The following is a 22,469-nucleotide window of genomic DNA, read 5'->3' on the forward strand; positions in this document are numbered from 1 at the left end:
GAACCCCAGAATATTGAGCTACCAGTCCTGCCCCTCCTGCAACCAAGACTCACTAATGGCTACAATGTTATAATTCCAAGCGTGGATCTGTGCCCTGAGCTCATTGGCTTTGCCTACGATACTTCTTGCATTGAAAAATACGCTGCTCAGGACATTAATCACATAATGTTCAACCTTTTGATCCCTAACTTTGTCTGAGGTTTTAACAACATCTATCTCCACAACCTCTCCACGATCTGTTCTGGCACTCTGGTTCCCATGCCCCTGCAACTCTCGTTTAAATCTCACCGTGCAGCACTAGCAAATATATCTGCTATGATATTAGTTCCCTTCCAGTTCAGGTGTAAATTGTCTCTTCTGTACAGGTCCCACCTTCCTTGGAAGAGAGCCCAATGATCCAAAAATCTTATGCCCTCCCTCCTACACCAATCCCTAGAAATGTGTTAAACTGCATAATCTTCCTAGTTCTGGCCTCACTAGCACATGGCACGGGTAGCAAACCTGAGATCACAACCCTGAAAGCCCTGCCCTTTAACTTAGCACCTAACAACCTGAACTCACTTTGCAGAACCTCATCACCCTTCCTACATATTGGTACCTTATCACCTAGTTTCCTGTGTCCTACACCGGCCTCTGTGTAAAATGGTAATGAGAAAACGTTCCTGAATTTAATTGTCCCATTTTCTGAAATCTGTAACTACAAAGTGACTACAGATATGAATTATTCACCTGAGATCTCATCCATGTCCTTTGGCTCCTTTGTATAAATTTCCCCTTTTGCCCCTCTCGGAATGTATTCCCTTACTGTTGACCTCTTACCCTCAATAATATTTATAAACAGTTTTGAAAATTTTCTTCATTTTGATATTTTGTGCTCCTCTCGTTGCTCTCCTATTTTTCTTATTAAATGGCCGTTATCATCTTTTCATTTCTCTATACTTGAGATATGCTTAATTTTTGTCAGTACAACCCTTGATAGCTCTTAAAATCTAAAGTATTTTCTGTTCTTACAGAAACACATCAGTTTACATTTAGATGACTTCCATTTAGTCATTTTAAAAAAGTTTGAGTACTTTTTGTTATGGTGAATTCTAATTCCCCATCGGATCTTTATGATAATCAGGAAGCAGAATTTGAACTGAAAGAATCCTGATGTTGAACATTTTCAATGTTGGGAGTATGTAGCCTAATAAATTTATAATTTTTCTGGTGGGCTGGGATGGTGCCAACACTAGAGCCATTGTGGTCAACACAGATAAAATGCTGGAGGAACTCTGCAGGCCAGGCAGCATCTATGGAAAAAAGCACAGTAGACGTTTCAGGCTGAAACCCTTCGGCAAGACTGGAGGAAAAAAGGCTGAGGAGTGGATTTAAAAGATGGGAGGAGGGGAGAGAGAAACACGAGAGAGGTGAAACTTGGAAGGGGACGGATGAAGCATAGATCCAGGAAGTCGATTGGTAAAGAGACAGAAGGCCATGGAAGAAAGAAGAAAGAGGAGGGGGAGGAGGACCAGAGGGAGGCAATAAGCGGGGAAGGAGATAACAAGAGAGAGAAAAGAGATGGGGAATGGAGAAGAGAGGGGGGAGGGATAACTGGAAATTTGAGAAAACAATGTTCATGCCATCAGGGTGAAGGCTACCCAAATGGAATATAAGGTGTTGTTCCTCTGACCTAAGTGTGGCCTTATCACGGCAATGCAGGAGGCCATGGATGGACATATTGAAATGGAAATGGGAAGTAGAATTAAAATGGGTGGCCAGTGGGAGATCCTGCTTGTTATGGCGGATGGATCGTAGATGCTTGGTAAAGTAGTCTGCCAATCTACTTCGGGTCTCACCGATATACAGGAGGCCGATAACACCTGGCCATTATCTCCCACACCATCACCAACATTATTGACTCTGGGAATCTCCCATCCACTGCCACCAACCTCATAGTTCTCGCATCCTGCACCTCCCATTTCTACCTCCTACCCAAATACATAAACCAGCTTGTCCAGGACCTATTGTTTCAGCTTGTTCCTGCCCCACTGAACTCATATCGGCATACCTCGACTCTGTTTTATCCCCCCTGGTTCAGTCCCTTCCCACCTACATCCGTGAAATCTCACATGCTCTTGATCTTCTCAAGGATTTCAGGTTCCCTGACCCCCATCATCTCATTTTCACTATGGATGTCCAGTCCTATACACCTCCATCCTCACCAGGAAGCCCTCAAAGCTCTCTGTTTCTTTCTGGACACCAGACCCAGCCAGTTTCCCTCCACCACCACTCCCCTCCATCAAGTGAAACTTGTCCTCACTCTAAATAATTTTTCCTTTCACTCCTCCCACTTCCTTCAAACAAAAAGGGTAGCCATGGGCACTTACATGGGTCCCAGCTCTGCCTATCTGTTTGTCGGCTACGTGGAACACATCCTAGCTGAGAAACTAAGGGAGCTGGAACCTTGTCTGAGCTCAGAAAATATCATGGAACAACAGTGGTCCTATATCAGCTCTGTGCTGTATGAGACAGCAGGCTAATCCATCAGTCATAAGAGCAGTAACCACCAAGACTGGTTTGACGATAACTCAGACACTATCCACAACTTGCTTAAGGACACGCACAAAGCACACCAGGCAACTTTAGACAACCCGTCATCCACTAGCATCAGGCAGCATTGGCAGGCAGCTCGGAGGAAAGTGCAAAAGGCAATACGGGCCATACAAAATGAGTGGTGGACTGAAAAGGCACATGAAATCCAGTCCTTTGCCAATAATAATGACGTGCATAATTTTTACAATGCTGTCAAAACCATCTACGGCCCAATAAGTCGATGCGTTACTCCCCTGAAAACAGCAGATGGTCTAACACTTCTGAAGAATCAGAATACCATTCTGCTGAGGTGGGCTGAACATTTTAACACCCTGCTTAATCAGGACTCTGACACAAACCCCACCATCCTGGACGAACTGCCTGAACTTCCTCCTATTCGTGACCTCAGTCTACCACCAACCTTCCAGGAGGTTCTATCAGCTGTCCATTCCCTTACAAACAACAAGTCCCCTGGCACTGACAATATCCCTGCTGTGTTACTGAAGAACGGAGGGTACATGTGTATGCGCACCCTCTACCAGTACATCACCAACGCCTGGAACATCCCACAGCAATGGAAAAATGCAAACATCGTTGTCATTTATAAGAACAAGGGTGACAAGGCCATCTGCGGCAATAGTAGGGGCATATCACTCCTTTCTATTGCTAGAAAGGATCTGGCTAAGGTGATGCTTCAGAGACTCATCAGCAACATCACCGAGTCAATGTTTCCTGAATCGCAGTGTGGACTTAGGAAGAACAGGAGCACGATCGACATGATCTTTATAGCCCGGCAGCTTCAGGAAAAGTGCCGGGAACAACATCAGGACCTGTTTATGGCCTTTATCGACCTCTCCAAAGCATTCGACACTGTGCAAAGAGAGCTCTTATGGGATGTCCTCCTCAGGTTTGACTGTCCCAATAAATTTGTTAACATCCTCCACCAGTTCCATGATGGGATGACTGCACGGGTGACCATAGGAGGACAAGAGTCTGAGCCCTTCCTTGTACGCACAGGGGTGAGGCAGGGGTGTGTACTAGCACCAGTGCTCTTTAACATCTTCCTCTTGTGTGTTACCAAGCTTCTCCACAACGAGACTGAAGACAGCAGCGGTGTGGCAGTGGACGTCAGATTAGATGGCAACCTCTTTGACATTAGGAGGCTCCACGCAACCACCAAACTCCGTAGAGAGCGGGTCCTGAAGCTGCAATATGCAGACGACTGTGCTCTTGTCGCCCATACTCCGGAGGATCTTCAGACTGTCCTTGCTGTGGCGGTGAAAGCGTACAGCAAGATGGGGCTCACTGTCAATACCACCAAGACAGAAGTGGTTTGCTAATGGGGTACCGGTACCCACTCTACCTGACTTCACTGTTGGTGATAAAAAGCTGTCAGCAGTGCCATCTTTCAAATATCTGGGGAGCATTCTCTCTGAGGATAGCGGCATTGACAACGACATCCAGAGCCACATTAAACAGGCATCAGTTGCCTTTGGGAGACTTCGGTGTAGAGTCTTTCAGAACAGGAGCCTTCGTCCCTCCACAAAGGTCGCCGTATACCCAGCAGTCTGTGTCTCTACCCTTCTCTATAGCTGTGAAGCTTGGGTAACCTACAGCCATCACATCAAGTCCTTGGTGCGCTTCCACATAAGCTGCCTCCAGCACATCCTGGGAATTACCTGGCGTGAGCAGGTTCCTCACACTGAAATACTTGTAAAGACCAACTGCAGGAGTATTGAGGCTGTGATCACCCAGCGTCAGCTGCAGTGGCTGGGGCACGTGATAAGGATGCCCCCATGTGGGCTACCCTGCAGAGTGTTATACAGCCAGCTACATCATGGTCGACGCTCAGCTGGAAGGCTGAAGAAGCGCTATAAGGATCAGATGAAGAATGCTTTAAGTAAGTGCAAGATCAGACCCAAGGACCTGGAGGAGGTTGCTGCTGACCATACCACTTGGTGTAGGGACGGGGTTCGTATTCTGGAGATGGAAAGAACAATCAGAAGACAGCAGAAGAGAGCCAGGAGAAATGCAGCCATGGTTGCCACCACTACCACATAGACATGTCCCACCTGCAATAGAGCTTGTGGGTCCAGGAAAGGACTGGATAGTCATCAAAGATCTCACCGTTAAAGGAGTGGACATCGTCATCGGATTTCGATGGACAACCGAAGAAGAAGGAACAGGGTATGTTCCAAGCCTGCACTGGTGACTGTCTCGCACTTTTCCTACGCTACATAGACAACTGCATTGGTGCTACTTCCTGCAATCGTGCTGAACTCGTCAACTTCATCCACTTTGCCTCCAATTTCCACCCCGCCCTCGAATTTACCTGCTCCATTTCTGATACTTTCCTCCCTTTCTCAAACTCACTGTCTCTATCTCTGGAGACAGGTTATCCACCGATATCTATTATAAACAAACAGACCCCCACAGCTACCTGGACTATACCTCGTCCCACCCCGCTACTTGTAAAAACTCCATCCCCTTCTCTCAATTCCTCTGTTTCCACCACATCTGCTCTCAGGATGAGGCTTTTCATTCTAGAACGATGGAGATGTCCTCCTTTTTCAAAGAAACGGGTTTCCCTTCCTCCACCATCAACGCTGCCCTCGACCGCATCTCTTCCATTTCACGCATGTCTGCTCTTACCCCATCCTCCCGCTACCCTACCAGGGATAGGGTTCCTCTTGTCTTCACCTACCACCCCACCAGCCTCAGCGTCCAGCACATAATTCTCTGAAACTTCCACCACCTCCAACAGGATCCCACAACCAAGCACATCTTTCCCTTCCCCTCCATTTTCTGCTTTCCACAGGGATCACCCCCTACATGACTCCCTTGTCCATTTGTCCTTCCCCACTGATCTCCCTCCTGGCAAATCCTTGGAAGTGGAACAAATTCTTCACCTGCCCCTACACCTCCTCCCTCACTACTATTCAGGGCCCCAAACAGTCCTTCCAGGTGAGGTGGCACTTCACCTGTGAGTCTGTTGGGGTAATATACTGTGTTCAGTGCTCCCAGCATGGCCTCCTGTATATCGGGGAGATCTGACATAGACTGGGACCCAAGCATCTATGCTCCATCCACCAGAACAAGCGCAATCTCCCAGTGGCCACCCATTTTAAATCCACTTCCCATTCCAATACATTCATCCATGGCCTCCGCCGCTGTCATGATAAGGCCACACTATGTTGGAGGAACAATATCTTATATTCTGTTTGGGTAGCATCCAACCTGATAGCACGAATGTCGATTTCTCAAACTTTGAGAAATGCCTCCCCCCCATTTCACCATTTCCCATCCCCTTTTCCCCCTCTCATGTTATCTCCTTCCCTGCCCATCGCCTCCCTCTGGTACTTCTCCTTCCCCTTTTTTCTTTCTTCCATGGCCTTCTGTCTCTTTCACCAATCAACTTCCCAGCTCTTTGCTTCATCCTTCCACCTCCATTTCACCTGTCACCTGGTATTTCTCTCTCCGCACCCCCCCCCCACCCCCGCCTTTCAAATCTACTCCTCAGCTTTTTCTTCTCTAGTCCTGCCAAAGGGTTTCAGCCTGAAATGTTGACTACGTTTTTCTATAGAAGCTGCCTGGCCTGCTGCGTTCCTCCAGCATTTTGTATGTGTTGCTCAGATTTCTCTTGTTAGCCATTATGATCGCTCAATTTAGTATGGATGAATCATTTACTGCCCAGACTCAGATATAAAGTTTAATTGCTGCCTAGAGGAGTGAGAAAAAGCTTCCTAGCACCCCAATTCCATAACCCAACACTCATTACATTGGACTCTACCACAAATGTAACTGGATATCAACATCTATAGGACTGTACCCTGCACAACAGACCAAATGCCTATACCATTGAAACTGTATCTTAGGTTTGATGGATCCTACCCCACTGCTTCTGGAATAAACACCACTCACAGGACTCAATCATCCTATCAAAGATCCTAACCCATTACTGATGAACCCTGGTAACTACACAGTGCTTTGATTGGCCATATGATTGGGGAAGGATGCAATGAAGACAGCTGCTACACACAACCTTGCTGACAGTGGAACTGTCATTAAAATATTGGAATCAGCTGAAAGATGTTTGCAGAGGCAAACACACCACACACAACCTTCCAAGCAGTGAAAGATAGAGCTGTCAAGTAATCAATCACTGGGCCTCTTTTCACTTAATGCAACATTGACCTTATTAATGACAAATTATCAGTGTAATTAACAGTGCTGAAAGCTTGGCAAGCATTGCATTGTCTCAAATATGAATAAGCCATCGAGAGACCTGCAGTGCTTCAACCTCAAATAAAAGATACACTTATGTGCACCAGAGAACTGTAAGCTTTTCATAACATCATAATAATAATAACAAATTGTTTTTTTAAATGTTCATTGAAAATAATTATTGACAAGTTATTACTTGCTGGCAACCTTACAAGTGTGGAAAGCTACAATTATTAACCTGCTGTACTGAAGAAGCATCATGGAAATATGCAGAATGGGAGAGAAAGGGAATCATGTGGGAATGGGAGTTGGACATAGTGAGCTGCAGGAGTTTGGGATAGAGTCATTGTGCAGAGCATTATCGCCACTAATCCAGACACTGAGAATATAAATGCAGCCCAAGAGAAAGGCAGATACAAGACCATATGACATAGGAGCAGAATTCGGCTATTCAGCCCATTAAGTCTGCTCCCTAACCCAAACCCTAATAGGCTCCAACACTTTGGAGTCACTACTCTCTGGCTAAAAAAAAAAATTCCTCCTTACCTCTGTTCTAAAAGGTCACTCCTCAATTTAGACTAACTGGCCTATAATTTCTTTTGCTTACTTTCCTTCTTAAAGAGTGGAGTGATACTTGCAATCTGCCAGTTCTCCGGGACCATGCCAGAATCAAGTGATTCTTGAAAGATCATGATCAATGCATCTGCAATCTCTTTAGCAACCTCTCTCAAGACTCTGGGATGTAGTCCATCTGGTCCAGCTGACTTATACACCTTAAGACTTTTGAGTTTTCTGAGCACTGTAATAGCAATGGCACTCACTCCTGCTCCCTGACACTCACGGACCTCTGGCACACTGCTAGTGCCTTCCACAGTGAAGACAGATGCAAAGTACCCATTAAGTTCATGTCATTTCTTTGTCCCCCATTACTACTTCACCAGCATCATTTCCAGTCCAGTATCAACTCTCACCTCCCTTTTGGTATTCTGCTTTATATTATTGGCTAGTTTGCCCTCATATTTCATCTTATCCCTTCTTATAGCTTTTTATGCTGCCTTTTGTTGGATTTTAAAAGCTTCCCAAATCATCCAGCTTCCCCCTCACTTCTGCTACGTTATATGCCCTTTCCTTGGCTTTTATGCAATCCTTAACTTCAGCCATGGTTGACTACCCCTGCCATTTGGGAACACATTCGTCTGTGAGACATATCTATTCTGCACCTTATGAACTATTCCCAGAAACTTCAGCCATCTTTGCTCTGCCATTATCCCTGCCAGTATCCTCCTCCATCCACCTGGGCAAGCTCCTCTCTCATTCCTCTGTAATTCCCTTTATTCCATTGTGATACTGATACATGTGACTTATGCGTCCCCCCCTCTCAAATTGCAGTATGAATTCAAACATATTATGATCACTGCTTCCTAAGGGTTCCTATAGTTTAAGCTCCTGAATAAAATCTGAGTTATTACCCAGCTCCCAATCCCTGAGTAGGCTTAAGCACAGCTGCTCTAAAAAGCCATGTCACAGGCATTCAACAAATCCTCTCTCTTGTGATCCAACACCAACCTGATTTTCCCAACCCTCTTGCGTTTTGAAGTCCCCCATCACAATTGTGTTGTTGCCCTTATTACATGTTTTTTCCAATTCCCTTTGCAGTCTCAGCCCCACATCTCAGCTACTATTTGGAGGCTTATATATGATTCCCATTTTTTTTTACCCTTCCAGTTTCTTAACTCCACTCACAAAGATTCAATATTCTCCGACCCTATGTCACCTCTTTCTAAAAGATGCAATTCCATCTCTTACCAACAGAACCACAGAATATCAACAAGATTAGATAAAATCATGTTTTTTGAGGATAAAACTGGTATAGGGGATGAAGAGGAACTAGATGTGGTGTACTTCAATTTTCAGAATAGTGTTAATGAAGTCCCTCGTAAGAAGTTAGGCTGTATTATTAAGGTGGAAGGTATTGGTATGGTTTAAAAATTAGCAGTGAGACAGAACATTAAGTAGGAATAGATAATCCTTTCTGGTGTGGCAGGCACTGGATTAGGGAACAGAATGAAATTAAACTAGGTAGAACTGTGAATGGTAAGGAAAATACAAAGAGGTTTCAAGACAACAGACATAAAGCAAGTAGGGAAAACAGGGCAAATGCAGTATGATGTATCTAGATTAATAATTACAATGGGAAAAGCACATAGTCTTTGTTTGAGAAGTGTTGATGTGTTCACTGAAAACAATGTGCAGCTACAAAAAGCTGATAAGAAGGCAAATACTGTAATAAGTTACCATTCAGAGGAAAAAGGTTTGAGAACAGAAACGAGGGTGTGCTGCTACAATAGTACAGATACCACACGACCTGTTGAGTGCAGTTTTGTCTCATTATTTAAGAAAGAGTAGGTGTGCGATGATTCTTGAAGGATCTACCTTATGAGAAGAGACTAGGTTGGCTGCATTTATATTCACTACAATTTTGAAGAATGGAAGGCTTCTAAATGAAACAAAATTCTGACGGGTCTGAACAGAGTTGGAGCAGGAAGGATGATTTGTGTTAAAATGCAGGGTACAGTGTCTGGTTACAGTGCAAGAGGTTTGCGAGATGTGGAGAAATTTTGTTATTCAGACAGTATAAAAGCTGTGGAAATTGCCATACAGAAGGTTGTGGAAGCCAAGTTATTAAATATATTAAGAGATCAATAGATTTCTGGATAAAGTGAGTGTGGGAATAATTAGTAGAGAATGATGAATGATGAAAGTTTTCACTTTTCTATTTTCTTCATGTATATTGCCTGAGCTTTCTGTTTGTATTGCATATTGTCTTGGCATGGCATTAATCTTGCTCTTTTCTAACTCACAGACTGTGAATCATACTGCAAACCTGTGAAAGGCAACTTGAAGATTAACATGAAAAAATATTGCAAGAAAGACTATGGTAATCTCCAATCTTCCTCACGTTCTTACAATCTAATTGATAAAAATATTCAGCATATCCAGACGAAAGAGATGTAGATCAGTAATATAGTGATTTCCCAGGTTTGGACATGGGTCAGATGACACCATGCAAATGGTTATCGATAAGGTAATTCCCATTTGCAAATGGATATAAGAGAGCAGCCCGTGTCTGAGCAATTCAGAAGGCACAAGATATAAACATCGCAAAGAGGAAGAAGTATTCTAAAGGCAAGATGACACAACCATGGCTAACAAGAGAAGTCAAAGCCAATGTAAAAGCCAAAGATAGAGCAAAAATTAGAGGGAAGTTAGAGGATTGGGAAGCTAGTAATGATCTTTCAAGAATTACTTGATCCTGGTATGGTTCCGGAGGGTCTTGTATGACAAGCTGTTCAATCCTGGAATAATTTTCGTGAACCTCCTTTGAACCCTCTCCAGTGTCAGCACATCATTTCTCAGATAAGGGTCCCAAAACTACTCCATGTGACGCCTCACCTGTGCCTTATTTTTCAACATTACATCCTTGCTTTTATATTCTAGTCCTCCTGAGAAGAATGCTAACATCACATTCGCCTTCCTCAACACCAGTTCAACCTGCAGATTAAACTTTAGGGAATCCTGCATGAAGACTGTCAAGTTCTTTTACACCTCAGATTTTGTTTCTTCTACCAAAGTGCATGAACATATACTTCTGGGCACTGTATTCCATCTGCCACTTCGTTACCCATATTTTTAAACTGTCTGAGTCCTTCTGTAGCCTCTCTTACTTCCTCAAAACTACTTCCCCCTCCACCTATCTTCGTATCATCTGCAAACCTTTTAACAAAGGCATCAATTCTGTTATCCAAGTGGTTGACATAGAAAGAAGCAATCCTAACACAGGCCCCTGTGGAACACCACTCGTCACCAGCAGCCAACCAGAAAAGGCTCCCTTTATTCCCACTCTTTGCCTCCTGCTGATCAGTCACTACTTTATCTGTGCTAGTATCTTTTCTGTAATAGCATGGGCTCTTAACTTGTTAAGGAGCTTCATGCGTGGCACCTTATCAAAGGCCTTCTGAAAATCCAAATACACAACATCCAGTGATTCTCCTTTGTGTAATCTACCTGTTACTTCTTTAAAGAATTCTAACAGATCTTTGTCAGACAAGATTCTCCCTTGAGGAAACCGTGCTGACTATGGTCTATTATATCATGTGCCTTCAAGTACCCTAAAACCACATCCTTAACAATTGACTCCAACATATTCCCAATCACTGAAGTCAGACTAACTGGCCTATAATTTCCCTTCTTCTGCCTCTCGCCCTTCTTGAATAGTGGAATGACATTTCAATTTTCTAGTCTTCCGAAATCCATTCCAGAATCCAGTGATTCTTGAAAGATCATTACTAATGTCTCCCCACTCTCTTCAGCCACCTCTTTTAGAACCCTAAGGTATACAGCATCTGGTCCAGGTGATTTATCTACCTTCAGACCTTTCAGTTTCTGAAGAACCTTCTCCCTAGTAATGGCAGCTTCATACACTTCTGACCCCTGATACTCTCGAACTTCCAGCAGTCGTGAGCGTCAGGGGTCAGGTAGTTAAATATCTATTCATTTCTTCAATATAGTCATCACTTAATTCATTCCCTGTCGGTGCAGAATTTTAAAGATTCCCACATCTACGACCAAGAGCTAGGATAAGAGGCTCTGAGTGTCCAGTGTGTTGGTGTGGAAGAGCGTTTTCCAGCATTAAAGGTTTACGAGTCCACCAAGCAAAGTTGAGGTGCTATTCCATCCCAGTGGATGAAGATGAGATTACTTCACCAAGCACAGACGATGTGGTCTTTTCAACCACTGATTCACAAGCCACAGCAATTCGCTCTGGAGAGAGTCATCATACTCCAGGTCAGACGAGAGATCACCCAGCTCAGGTTTCAGACCACAGTACCCAGGTAGATCCTTCGCATGATGGCAGTGGTGAGGAGGCAGAGAAGAAGAGGAAGGTCAAGTGGCCAGCAAAGGCAGATGAGAAGGCTTGGTGTGTATTTGAAGAGGATATCAGTATGATGTTGGAGAACATTCTCGAGGGAACATCAAAGAGAAAGTTGGAAGTGATGGGCGATATGATTTACAATGTTGGAAAGTACAGGTTTGGTTTGGTTGAGTTGAAGAAAGCAAAGCCTACACAGCAACCAAGCAGGCGCCAGAAGGAGATTAGTAGGTTGAGGAGAGAGCTTAGATCATTGAGACAGAGGTGGAAGGTAGTAAGCGAGGGTGACAAGCCAGGGCTTGCTGATCTCCGAGAGCATTTTCGAATAAAGTTAGCATCACTCCATCGTGCAGAGTCACAACGTGAAAAGAGAAAGAAGAGAGAGAAGGCAAGAAAGTCATTCTTTGAGAACCCTCACGAGTTCACAAAGAAACTGTTTGAACAAAGTAAGAGCGGGAAGCTTAACATCTCTCAACGAGAACTTGAGGATCACCTGGCAAGCACTTACGCTAACGAACAGCGGGAGGCTCCTTTGCTTGACATTTCAGGGCTTGTGAAGCCTACCAAGCCAGGAGTGAAGTTCAATCTGTCAGAACCCAAACTGGCAGAAGTCGAACGGTTCATCAGAAAGGCAAGGTCAGGCTCAGTACCAGGACCTAATGGAGTGCCGTATAAGATGTTCAAGAAGTGTGAACAGCTGAGGAAATACTAGTGGAGATTGTTAAAGGTGGTGTAGAGACAAGGTGTTGTTCCTTTGTCATGCAGTGAGGCTGAAGGAGTATACATCCCGAAGGAAGAGAATTCTTCTATATTGAATCAGTTCTGACCAATTTCACTCCTGAATGTAGAGGGGAAGATTATGTTTGGCATTCTGGCAGAAAGAATATCTTCATTTGTGATAGAGAATGGATTAGTAAATACATCTGTGCAGAAGGCAGAGTACCAGGCTTCGCAGGATGCCTTGAACATTCGAGTATGATATGGCATACCATCCAGGAGTCAAAAAGGTTGAGAAGAAATCTGGCTGTAGTTTGGCTTGATCTGGCAAATGCGTATGCTTCTGTTCCCCATATCCTGATTGAGTTTGCGATGGAATTCCTATGGATTCCTGTTAAGGTGAGGAACTTTGTTATGCAGTACTACAACGATTTCCGGATGAGGTTTTCCACTCAGCAGTTTACAACTAGGTGGCAGAGCTTGGATGTTGGAATCCCAATGGGATGTGCAATTTCATGAGGGCTGCAGAATCAGTGGGACCAGGTGTCGCACTTGATGACAGAGAGGAGTCACCACCAATACGAGTGTTCATGGATGATCTTATCCTTTTGGGTCCCAGCACGAAAGCAGTGGAAAATGTACTATCTAGACTCGAGGAGCTAATGGATTGGGGAAGAATGAAGTTCAAGACCAAGAAGGCAAGGAGCCTTGTTCTTAGGAGAGGAAAGCTGGTTGACTTTCATTTCACCCTTTGTGGAGAGGAGATTCCATCCATTCAGGACCAACCAGTTAAGAGCCTCAGGCGATGGTACACAGAGGAGCTGAGAGACACCAAGAGGGTTCAAGAGACAGGAGAACAGATCGGCAGAGGTTTGATGTCTGTTGACAAGTGTGGCTTGCCTGGCAAGTTGAAGTTGTGGTGCTTGCAGTATGGACTGATGCCACGGATAATGTGGCCACTAACTGTCCATGAAGTGGCAATGTCCCATGTTGAGGCAATGGAACGGAAGATCAACAAGTATGTGAAGAAGTGGCTTGGAGTACCGAGCAGCCTCACCAATGTTGCAATCCACAGTAGCCAGACAAAGCTTACCATCCCAGTGCAATCCCTTATTGAGGAGGTCAAGGTAGCCAAGATAAGATCATTCTTGATGCTTCGAGACTCAAACGACCCTGTCATCAAGAACACCCAGCCGGATGTGAGATCAGGCAGGAAGTGGTCAGCCCATATAGCAGGTGATGAGGCAGAGTCTAGATTGAAGCACAAGGAGACAGTTGGGGCTAGCCAGCTAGGCCGCCAGGGACTTGGATGGACAACCCACAAGTGGTGGTCATCTTCTACAGGTAAGGAGCGCCATGGGCTTGTAACACAGGAAATACGAGAGGTAGAAGAGGAGAAGAGGTTAACTAAAACAGCTGGCCTGGGCAAACAAGGGGCTTGGACCCGGTGGGAAAGTGTTGAACAACGACATCTATCTTGGAATGTTCTGTGGCAGATGGAACCACTCCACATTTCTTTTCTATGCAGAGCAGCGTACGATCTGCTCCCAACACCTGCCAACCTCAGCACCTGGTATGAAGATAAGACAGACAGGTGTGCTGCTTGTGGCAAGAAGGGAACACTTCAACATATCTTGAGTGCATGCAGAGTCAATCTTTCCAGCAGCATGTACACTTGGAGACATAACAACGTTCTCAAAGTTGTAACAGAAGCGGTTGAGCAGAGAGTACTGCAGCACAACTTATCTCATGCCCCATGCTGCACAGAACATCGCATATCATTTGTGAAAGAAGGCTCCAAGTCAAGGGTGTACAGCACAGGCTCACGATCAAGCATACTTGCTGCAGCCAATGATTGGTGTGTCAAGGCTGACCTGGACAGGAAAGGCAGTTTCCCGGAGCAAATAGCTTTCACAACATTGCGTCCAGATATAATCGTATGGTCTGACACCAGTAGAGAAGTGGTTATTGTGAACTCGCAGTCCCCTGGGAAGACAACATCGAAGAAGCCCATGAGCGCAAGTTAACCAAGTATGCAGAATTAAGATCAGAGTGCAGAGACAGAGGGTGGAAGGTCTCATGCTATCCATTCGAAGTAGGCTGCCGTGGGTTTATTGCATTCACTCTCCAGAAGTGGCTGCGTGACCTTGGCTTCACTAGAAGAGAGATCAAGTCAACCAGCAGGGCTGTAGCTGAGGCAGCAGAGAAAGGATCAGCATGGGTGTGGACCAAGTATGTCCAGAGGGGCAGATCGTCAGACAGTGTATACATATCTTGCAAACCCTTCAGTAGTTGCATAGATACCTGAAGAGCAGACTGTCTGTTGGATGGAAGTGACCAACAACTCTGATAGAGGCAGATGCCAAGATTTTAAGCTCACCAGTGGGAGGTGGTGCTTTAGCACTGCTGGCCCACCACCTCCAGGGAGTCTTGATCATAAACGGGCTGAAACTCCTGAAGACAGGTGGCAGATCAACTGATGATCTCACTGGTGATAGCACAGGACAGTTAACGTCTTAGTCCACGTGTATTTTGTAACTCTGTGAATTGGATTCAACTCTGTTATGAATAGACAAACCCTAATTTACAGCCTGTTCTCTCTGGTTCAGGGAACCTCAGCCCCCTGTCTGCCTCATCAAACTGCAAAAAACTTTATACACTTCAACTTTTATTCTATCAAAGGTCTGAAAATAGGCTGAGTCTGCTAATCTCCGTATATATCATGCCTGCGTGATATCAGAGGCCTCAGTCTGGTTTACCTTTCCAAAATTAATTTATCATTAGTATATCCTTCCTTATGAATTGAGACCAGTCCAATATACAGACATCCCACCCTGCAAAAACTCATTTCAGGGAGGTAGCACCATCAATTTGCGGAGACTTCTGGGAGAGGTGGGATGTCTGCAATAGAGTAGCTCCTTAGCAGCTGGCCAGCTAGTTTAAATAATGTTAGCTATGCTAATGAACGAATGACACCTGTTAAACTCACCTCAACATGTCTTTTACAGTCTTGACCCACCATGGGCAATAGAAAACTCACTGTTGCAAACAGTGCAGTGAGCAACACTGTCATTATTTTGACCCCTATTAGGCAGGGGTACACTTTAGTGTAGTCTGGGGTGTCGTACGTTTTATTTTTTTTTTGGAACACTCTGCCATGGTGCGCTCTCGCGCTTTCTCTCTCGTGGTTGCTCTCGCGCTCTCTCTTGTTTTCTCTCACTCGCTCGCTCTCAAAAAAATAGATTTCCGTGATATTGTATATAATTTGCGAGCATCAGGGAGCCACTATTAATATGCGGGAGTCTCCCAGAACTTCCAGGAGAAGAGGGATGTCTGAATATATAGTTTGCTGATGCTTTTTCATAAGGGCCCTATTAATTGCAACCAAAACAGATTTGACAGACACACTGAGCAGATTAGCAAGTATTTCTGGGAAGAGAAAGAAATGATGCCTGTGCCTCATCCTTCTCCTACAAAGCCAACATTGTGTTTGCCCTCTGAATTGTTTGCTCGACCTTCATATAAAATTTCACTGTTCGCATGACATTCAAGCCCTTTTGAAGACCAATACCTTTCAATTTTCACTATTTAATATATTCTTTGCCTTCCTGTTTTTCAACCAGTGTGAATGACCTCACAATTTTATATGCTATATCCTATCAGCAATATTCATGCCATGTCACTTTACCTCCCTATATCTCCTTAGACCAAAAGTCATAGGAGCAGAACTATTCCTGCACGCATGCTGAGCTCGTTGACTTCATTAATTTTGCCTCCAACTTTCACCCTGCCCTCAAGTTTACCTGGTCCGTTTCCGACACCTCCCTCCCCTTTCTAGATCTTTCTGTCTCTATCTCTGGAGACAGCTTATCCACTGATGTCTACTATAAGCCTACTGACTCTCACAGCTATCTGGACTATTTCTCTTCTCACCCTGTCTCTTGCAAAAATGCATTCCCCTTCTCGCAATTCCTCCGTCTCCGCCGCATCTGCTCTCAGGATGAGGCTTTTCATTCCAGGACGAGGGAGATGTCCTCCTTTTTTAAAGAAAGGGGCTTCCCTTCCTCCACCATCAACTCTGCTCTCAAACGCATCTCCCCCAGTTCACGCACATCTGCTCTCACTCCATCCTCCCGCCACCCCACTAGGAATAGGGTTCCCCTCATCCTCACCTACCACCCCACCAGCCTCCGGGTCCAACATATTATTCTCCGTAACTTCCGTCACCTCCAATGGGATCCTACCACTAAGCACATCTTTCCCTCCTCCCTCTCTCTGCTTTCCACAGGGATCACTCCCTACGCGACTCCCTTGTCCATTCATTCCCCCCCATCCCTCCCCACTGATCTCCCTCCTGGCACTTAACCTTGTAAGCGGAACAAGTGCTACACATGCCCTTACACTTCCTCCCTTACCACCATTCAGGGCCCCAGACAGTCCTTCCAGGTGAGGCGACATTTCACCTGAGAGTCGGCTGGGGTGATATACTGCGTCCGGTGCTCCCTATGTGGCCTTCTATGTATTGGTGAGACCCGACGCAGACTGGGAGATCGTTTCGCTGAACATCTACACTCTGTCTGCCAGAGAAAGCAGGATCTCCCAGTGGCCACACATTTTAATTCCACGTCCCATTCCCATTCTGACATGTCTATCCACGGCCTCCTCGACTGTAAAGATGAAGCCACACTCAGGTTGGAGGAACAACACCTTATATTCCGTCTGGGTAGCCTCCAACCTGATGACATGAACATTGACTTCTCAAACTTCCGCTAATGCCCCACCTCCCCCTTGTACCCCATCTGTTATTTATTTATATACACACATTCTTTTTCCCTCTCTCCTTTTTCTCCCTCTGTCCCTCTCACAATACCCCTTGCCCATCCTCTGGGTTTTCCCCCCTCCCCCTTTTCTTTCTCCCTGGGCCTCCTGTCCCATGATCCTTTCATATCCCTTTTGCCAATCACCTGTCCAGCTCTTGGCTCCATCCCTCCCCCTCCTGTCTTCTCCTATCATTTTGGATCTCCCCCTCCCCCTCCCACTTTCAAATCTCTTACTAGCTCTTCTTTCAGTTAGTCCTGATGAAGGGTCTCGGTCCGAAACATCGACTGTACCTCTTCCTAGAGATGCTGCCTGTCCTGCTGCGTTCACCAGCAACTTTGATGTGTGAGGCCATTCAGCACATTGAGTCTGCTCCGCCATTCCATCATGGCCGATCCCAAATCCTGCTCAACCCATATACCTGCCTTCTCCCCATATTTTTTGGTGCCCTGACCAATCAGAAAAGGATCAACTTCTGCTTTAGATATACAAATAGATGTGGCCTCCGCGCAGTCTGCGGTAGAGCTAACCACAGATTCACTACTCTCTTACTAAAAAAATTCCTCCTTACCTCTGTTCTAAAAGGTTGCCCTCAATTTTGAGGCTGTGCCCTCTAGTTCTGTATACCCCCACCACAGGAAACATCCTCTCCACATCCACCCTATCCAGTCCTTTCAACACTCAGTAGGTTTCAATTAGATTCCCACACATTCTTCTAAATTCCAGTGAGTACAGGCACAAAGCTGCCAAACGCTTCTCATACATTAACTCCTTCATTCCCAGAATTAACCTTGTGAAACTCTTCTGGACTCTCCAATAACAACATATCCTTTCTGAGATATGGGGCCCAGAGCTGTTGACAATACTCCGTGTGGCTGACTAGTGTCTTATAAAGCCTCAGCATTATCTCCTTACTTTTATGTTCTATTCCCCTTGTAATAAATGCCAACATTGCATTTGTCTACTTTACCACAGTTTCAACCTGTAAATTAACCTTCTGGGAGTCTTGCACAAGGACTCCCAAGTCCCTCTGCATCTCTGATGTTTGAACCTTCTCCCCATTTAGATAATAATCTGCACTTTTGTTCCTTTTACCAAAATGTGTTATCATACATTTCCCAACACTGTATTCCATCTGCCACTTTTTTGCCCGTTCTTCCAATTTGTCCAAATCTTGCTGCAATCGCATTGCTTCCTCAGCACTACTTACCCCTCCATCTATCTTTTTATTATCTGCAAACTTTGCCACAAAGCCATCAATTCCATTATCCAAATTATTGACAAACAAGGTGAAAAGTAGTGCTCCCAGTACTGATCACAAACAAGAGAAGATCTGCAGGTGCTAGAAATCTAAGCAACACACACAAAAATGCTGGAGGAACTCAGTAGTCCAAGCAGCATTTATGGAAAAGAGTACAGTCGATGTTTTAGGCCAAGACCCTTCGGCAGGACTTCGAGGTAGTGCTGAGTAAACTTGTGGGCCTGCAGTTAGATAAGTACCCTAGTCCTTTTGGAATGCATCACAGGGTACCGGAAGAATTGGCAGAAGTTATAGTAGAGACTTTGGTGATAATTTACCAAAGTTCTCTGGACAGGTTCCAACGGACTGGAAGAAGATGAATGTCACACCACTGTTCAAAAAAGGATGTAAGAAAAAAGTAGGTAACTATAGGCCAGTTAGTTTAACATCTGTAGTTGGGAAAATGCTTGAAGCTATCACTAAAAAAGAAATAGCAAAACATCTGTAAAGAAATGGATCCATCAGGCAGACGCAGCAGGGATTCAGCAAAGGCAGGTCCTGTTTGACAAACTTACTGGAGTTCTTTGAGGATAGAGGGGAACAGATAGATGTTATTTACTTGGATTTCCAGAAGGCATTCGATAAGGTGCCACATAAAAGACTTATCCATAAGATAAGGATGCATAGAGTTGGGGGTGATGTATTAGCATGGATAGAGGATTGATTAACTAATAGAAAGCAGAGAGTTGGGATACATGGGTGTTACTCTGGTTAGCAATCAGTGGTGAGCAGCGTGCCGTAGGAACCGGGGCTGAGCCAGCAGATATACATTAAAAATCTAGAAGAGGGGGCTGAGTATAGTGCATCTAAGTTTGCTGATGATACTAAATGAGGATGCGAAAAGAGGATGCTGTCTAAGTTGCATGCCATCTTGGTCAATGTTTCCCATCCACTACATAATGTACTGGGTGGGCACAGGAGTACATTCAGCCAGAGACTCATTCCTCCAAGATGCAACACAGAGCGTCATAGGAAGTCATTCCTGCCTGTGGCCATCAAACTTTACAACCCCTCCCTTGGAGGGTCAGACACCCTGAGCCAATAGGCTGGTCCTGGACTTATTTCATAATGTACTGGCATAATTTACATATTACTATTTAACTATTTATGGTTCTATTACTATTTATTATTTATGGTGCAACTGTAACGAAAACCAATTTCCCCCGGGATCAATAAAGTATGACTATGACTGCTACTAAATTGAGCGAAAAAGCAAATTGTGCAAAAGATACAGAAAGTCACCAGAGAGATATAGATAGATTAAGGGAGTGGGCAAGGGTCTGACAGATGGAGTACAATGTTGGTAAATGCTGGATCATCCACTTTGAAAGGGAAAATGAAAGAGTAGATTATTATTTAAACGGTAACAAAGCAGCTTGCTGCTGTGCAGAAGGATTTGGGAGTGCTTGTGCATGAATCACAAAAGGTTGGGTTGTAGGTGCAGCAGGCTATCAAGAAGGCAAATGAAATGCTGACCTTCAATGCTAGAGGGATTGAATTTAAGAGCAGGGAGGTTATGCTGCAACTGTACAGGGTACTGGTGAGGCCGCACCTGGAGTACTGCATGCAGTTTTGGTCTCCTTACTTGAAGAAGGATATACTGGCTTTGGAAGAGGTGCAGAGGAGGTTCACCAGGTTGATTCCAGAGAGAGATTGAGTCGCCTGGGACTGTACTCGCTGGAATTCAGAAAAATGAGAGGAGATCTTATATAAGTATATAAAATTGTGAAAGGGATAGATAAGATAGAGGCAAGAAAGTTGATTCCACCGGTAGGTGAAACTAGAATGAGAGGACATAGCCCCAAGATTTGGGGGAGTAGATTTAGGATGGAGATGAGGAGGAACTGCTTTTCCCAGAGAGTGGTGGATCTGTGGAATTATCTGCCCAATGAAGCAGTGGAGGCTACCTCAGTAGATATACTTAAGACAATATATTGGATAGATTTTTTCATAGTAGGGGAATTAAGGGTTATGGGGAAAAGGCAGTTAGGTGGAGATGAGTCCATGGCCAGATCAGCCATGATCTTATACAATGGTGGAGCAGGTTCGACAGGCCAGATGGCCTACTCCTGCTCCTACTTCTTTATGTTCTTTTCCATAGATGCTCCTGACCTGCTGAGCTCCTTCAGCATTTTGTGTATGTTGCTTGGGGTCCTACTACTGATGTCTGAGGAACACCATTAGTCACTGGTAGCCAACCAGAAAAGGCCCTTTATTCCCATTTGCTGCCTCCTGCCTGTCAGACATTCCTCTATCCATGCCAATATCTTTCCCATCCCTTTAGGCCTCTCTGCATCCTCCTCACAGTGCACATTTCCACTTAGCTTAGTGTCATCTGCAAACTTGGATATATTCTGTTTGTTCCCTCGTTAATGACAAATTGTCACTAGCTACAGGTCCTGACCTCACAACATAAAAATGAACTGTTCATTTCACCTTCAGTCCTGATGAAGGGTCTCGGCCTGAAACACTAACTATTCATTCCTTTCCATCGATGCTGCCTGACTTGCTGAGTTCCTCCAGCATTTTGTGTGTGTGACTTCCATTAACTGTTATTGGATCCTTGATCCTTGCCACTATAATTTCCTTGATACCATGTGTCCAGTGAAGGGTATAAAGCAGTACTTTTGATTTATTAGGAATAAATATTTAGAATCATAATCTGTTTTATTATTAGTAACTTATATCACATGAAATTTGTTGTTTGTTACAAAGTACAAAGCAAAGACATAAATATTTGTATAAATTACAAAAGTAAAGAAATAGTGCAAAGATAGGAGGTTGTGTTCATGGGCCATTCAGAAATCTTATGGTGAAGGAGCTGTTTCTGAATCGTTGGACCATTCAGAAATCTGATGACGTAGGTGAAGGAGCTTTTTCTGAATCTTTGGGTCATTCACAAACCTGATGGAGTAGGTGAAGGAGCTGTTTCTGAATCGTTGTGTCCATGGGCCATTCAGAAATCTGATGGAGTAATTGAAAGATCTGTTTCTGAATCGTTCTGTCCATGGGCCATTCAGAAATCTGATGGTGTAGGTGAAGGATCTGTTTCGGAATATTTAAACATAGAACAGTACAGCACAGTACAGGATATTCATCCTACAAATTTGTGCCAACATATATAAACCTATGTGCCAACCTATAAGCCTGTATAAACCCATGTGCCCATCTAAGGGCCTCTTGTAAATGTTCTTACTGCATCACCATCCTCAGGAGTGCATTCTAGGGACCTACCACTCTCTGTGCAGAAACTTTACCTCTGACATTTCCCTTCATCTTTCCTTCACTCATCATAAGAGGATGTCCTCTGGTATTAGCCATTGCTACCCTGAGAAAAAAGAGCTGGCTGTCCACTCTATCAATGCCTCTTGTCATCTTTTACACCTCTGTCAAGTTGCCTCACATTCTCCTTCACTCCAAAGAGAAAAGCCACAGCTCACTCAATCTATCCTCATAAGCCATGTTTCGTAATCCAGGCATCATCCTGGAAAATCTCCTCTTCACTCTCTCTAAAGCTTTCACATCCTTTCTATCATAAGGTCATAAGACATTAGAGCAGAAATAAGCTATCTGGCCCATAGTGATCCATTTCCCTCTCAGCCACAATCTCATGCCTTCTCCCCATATCTTCTCATGCTTTGACTAATCAAGAATCTATCAACCTCTGCCTTAGATATACCCAAAGACCTGACCGCTATAGCTGCCTGTGGCAATGAATTGCAGATTCACCACTCTCTGGCTAAAAAAATTCCTCTTAATCACCTTTCTAAAAGTATGCCCCCTCTATTCTGAGGCTATGCCCTCTGGTCCAGGATTTCCCAACATAGGAAGCATCCTCTCCACATCCACTCTATTGCAACCTTTCAAAATTCAATAGCTTTCAATTAGGCGACTCTTAATTCTGAA

General features: G+C 44.5%; 1 protein-coding gene across 1 annotated transcript in view; it reads left to right on the forward strand.

The window, feature by feature from the left end:
- The window catches only part of LOC134341227 (netrin-3-like), a 426,911-nt gene that overhangs the window by 372,380 nt on the left and 32,062 nt on the right, over positions 1-22,469 (forward strand). The window contains exon 6 of the mRNA XM_063039061.1: positions 9,662-9,736. Coding sequence (XP_062895131.1) covers positions 9,662-9,736 — 75 coding nt within the window. The remainder of the gene's footprint in view (positions 1-9,661; positions 9,737-22,469) is intronic.

Source organism: Mobula hypostoma (assembly GCF_963921235.1).
Source record: "Mobula hypostoma chromosome 9 unlocalized genomic scaffold, sMobHyp1.1 SUPER_9_unloc_1, whole genome shotgun sequence".
NCBI classification, from domain to species: Eukaryota; Metazoa; Chordata; class Chondrichthyes; order Myliobatiformes; family Myliobatidae; genus Mobula; species Mobula hypostoma.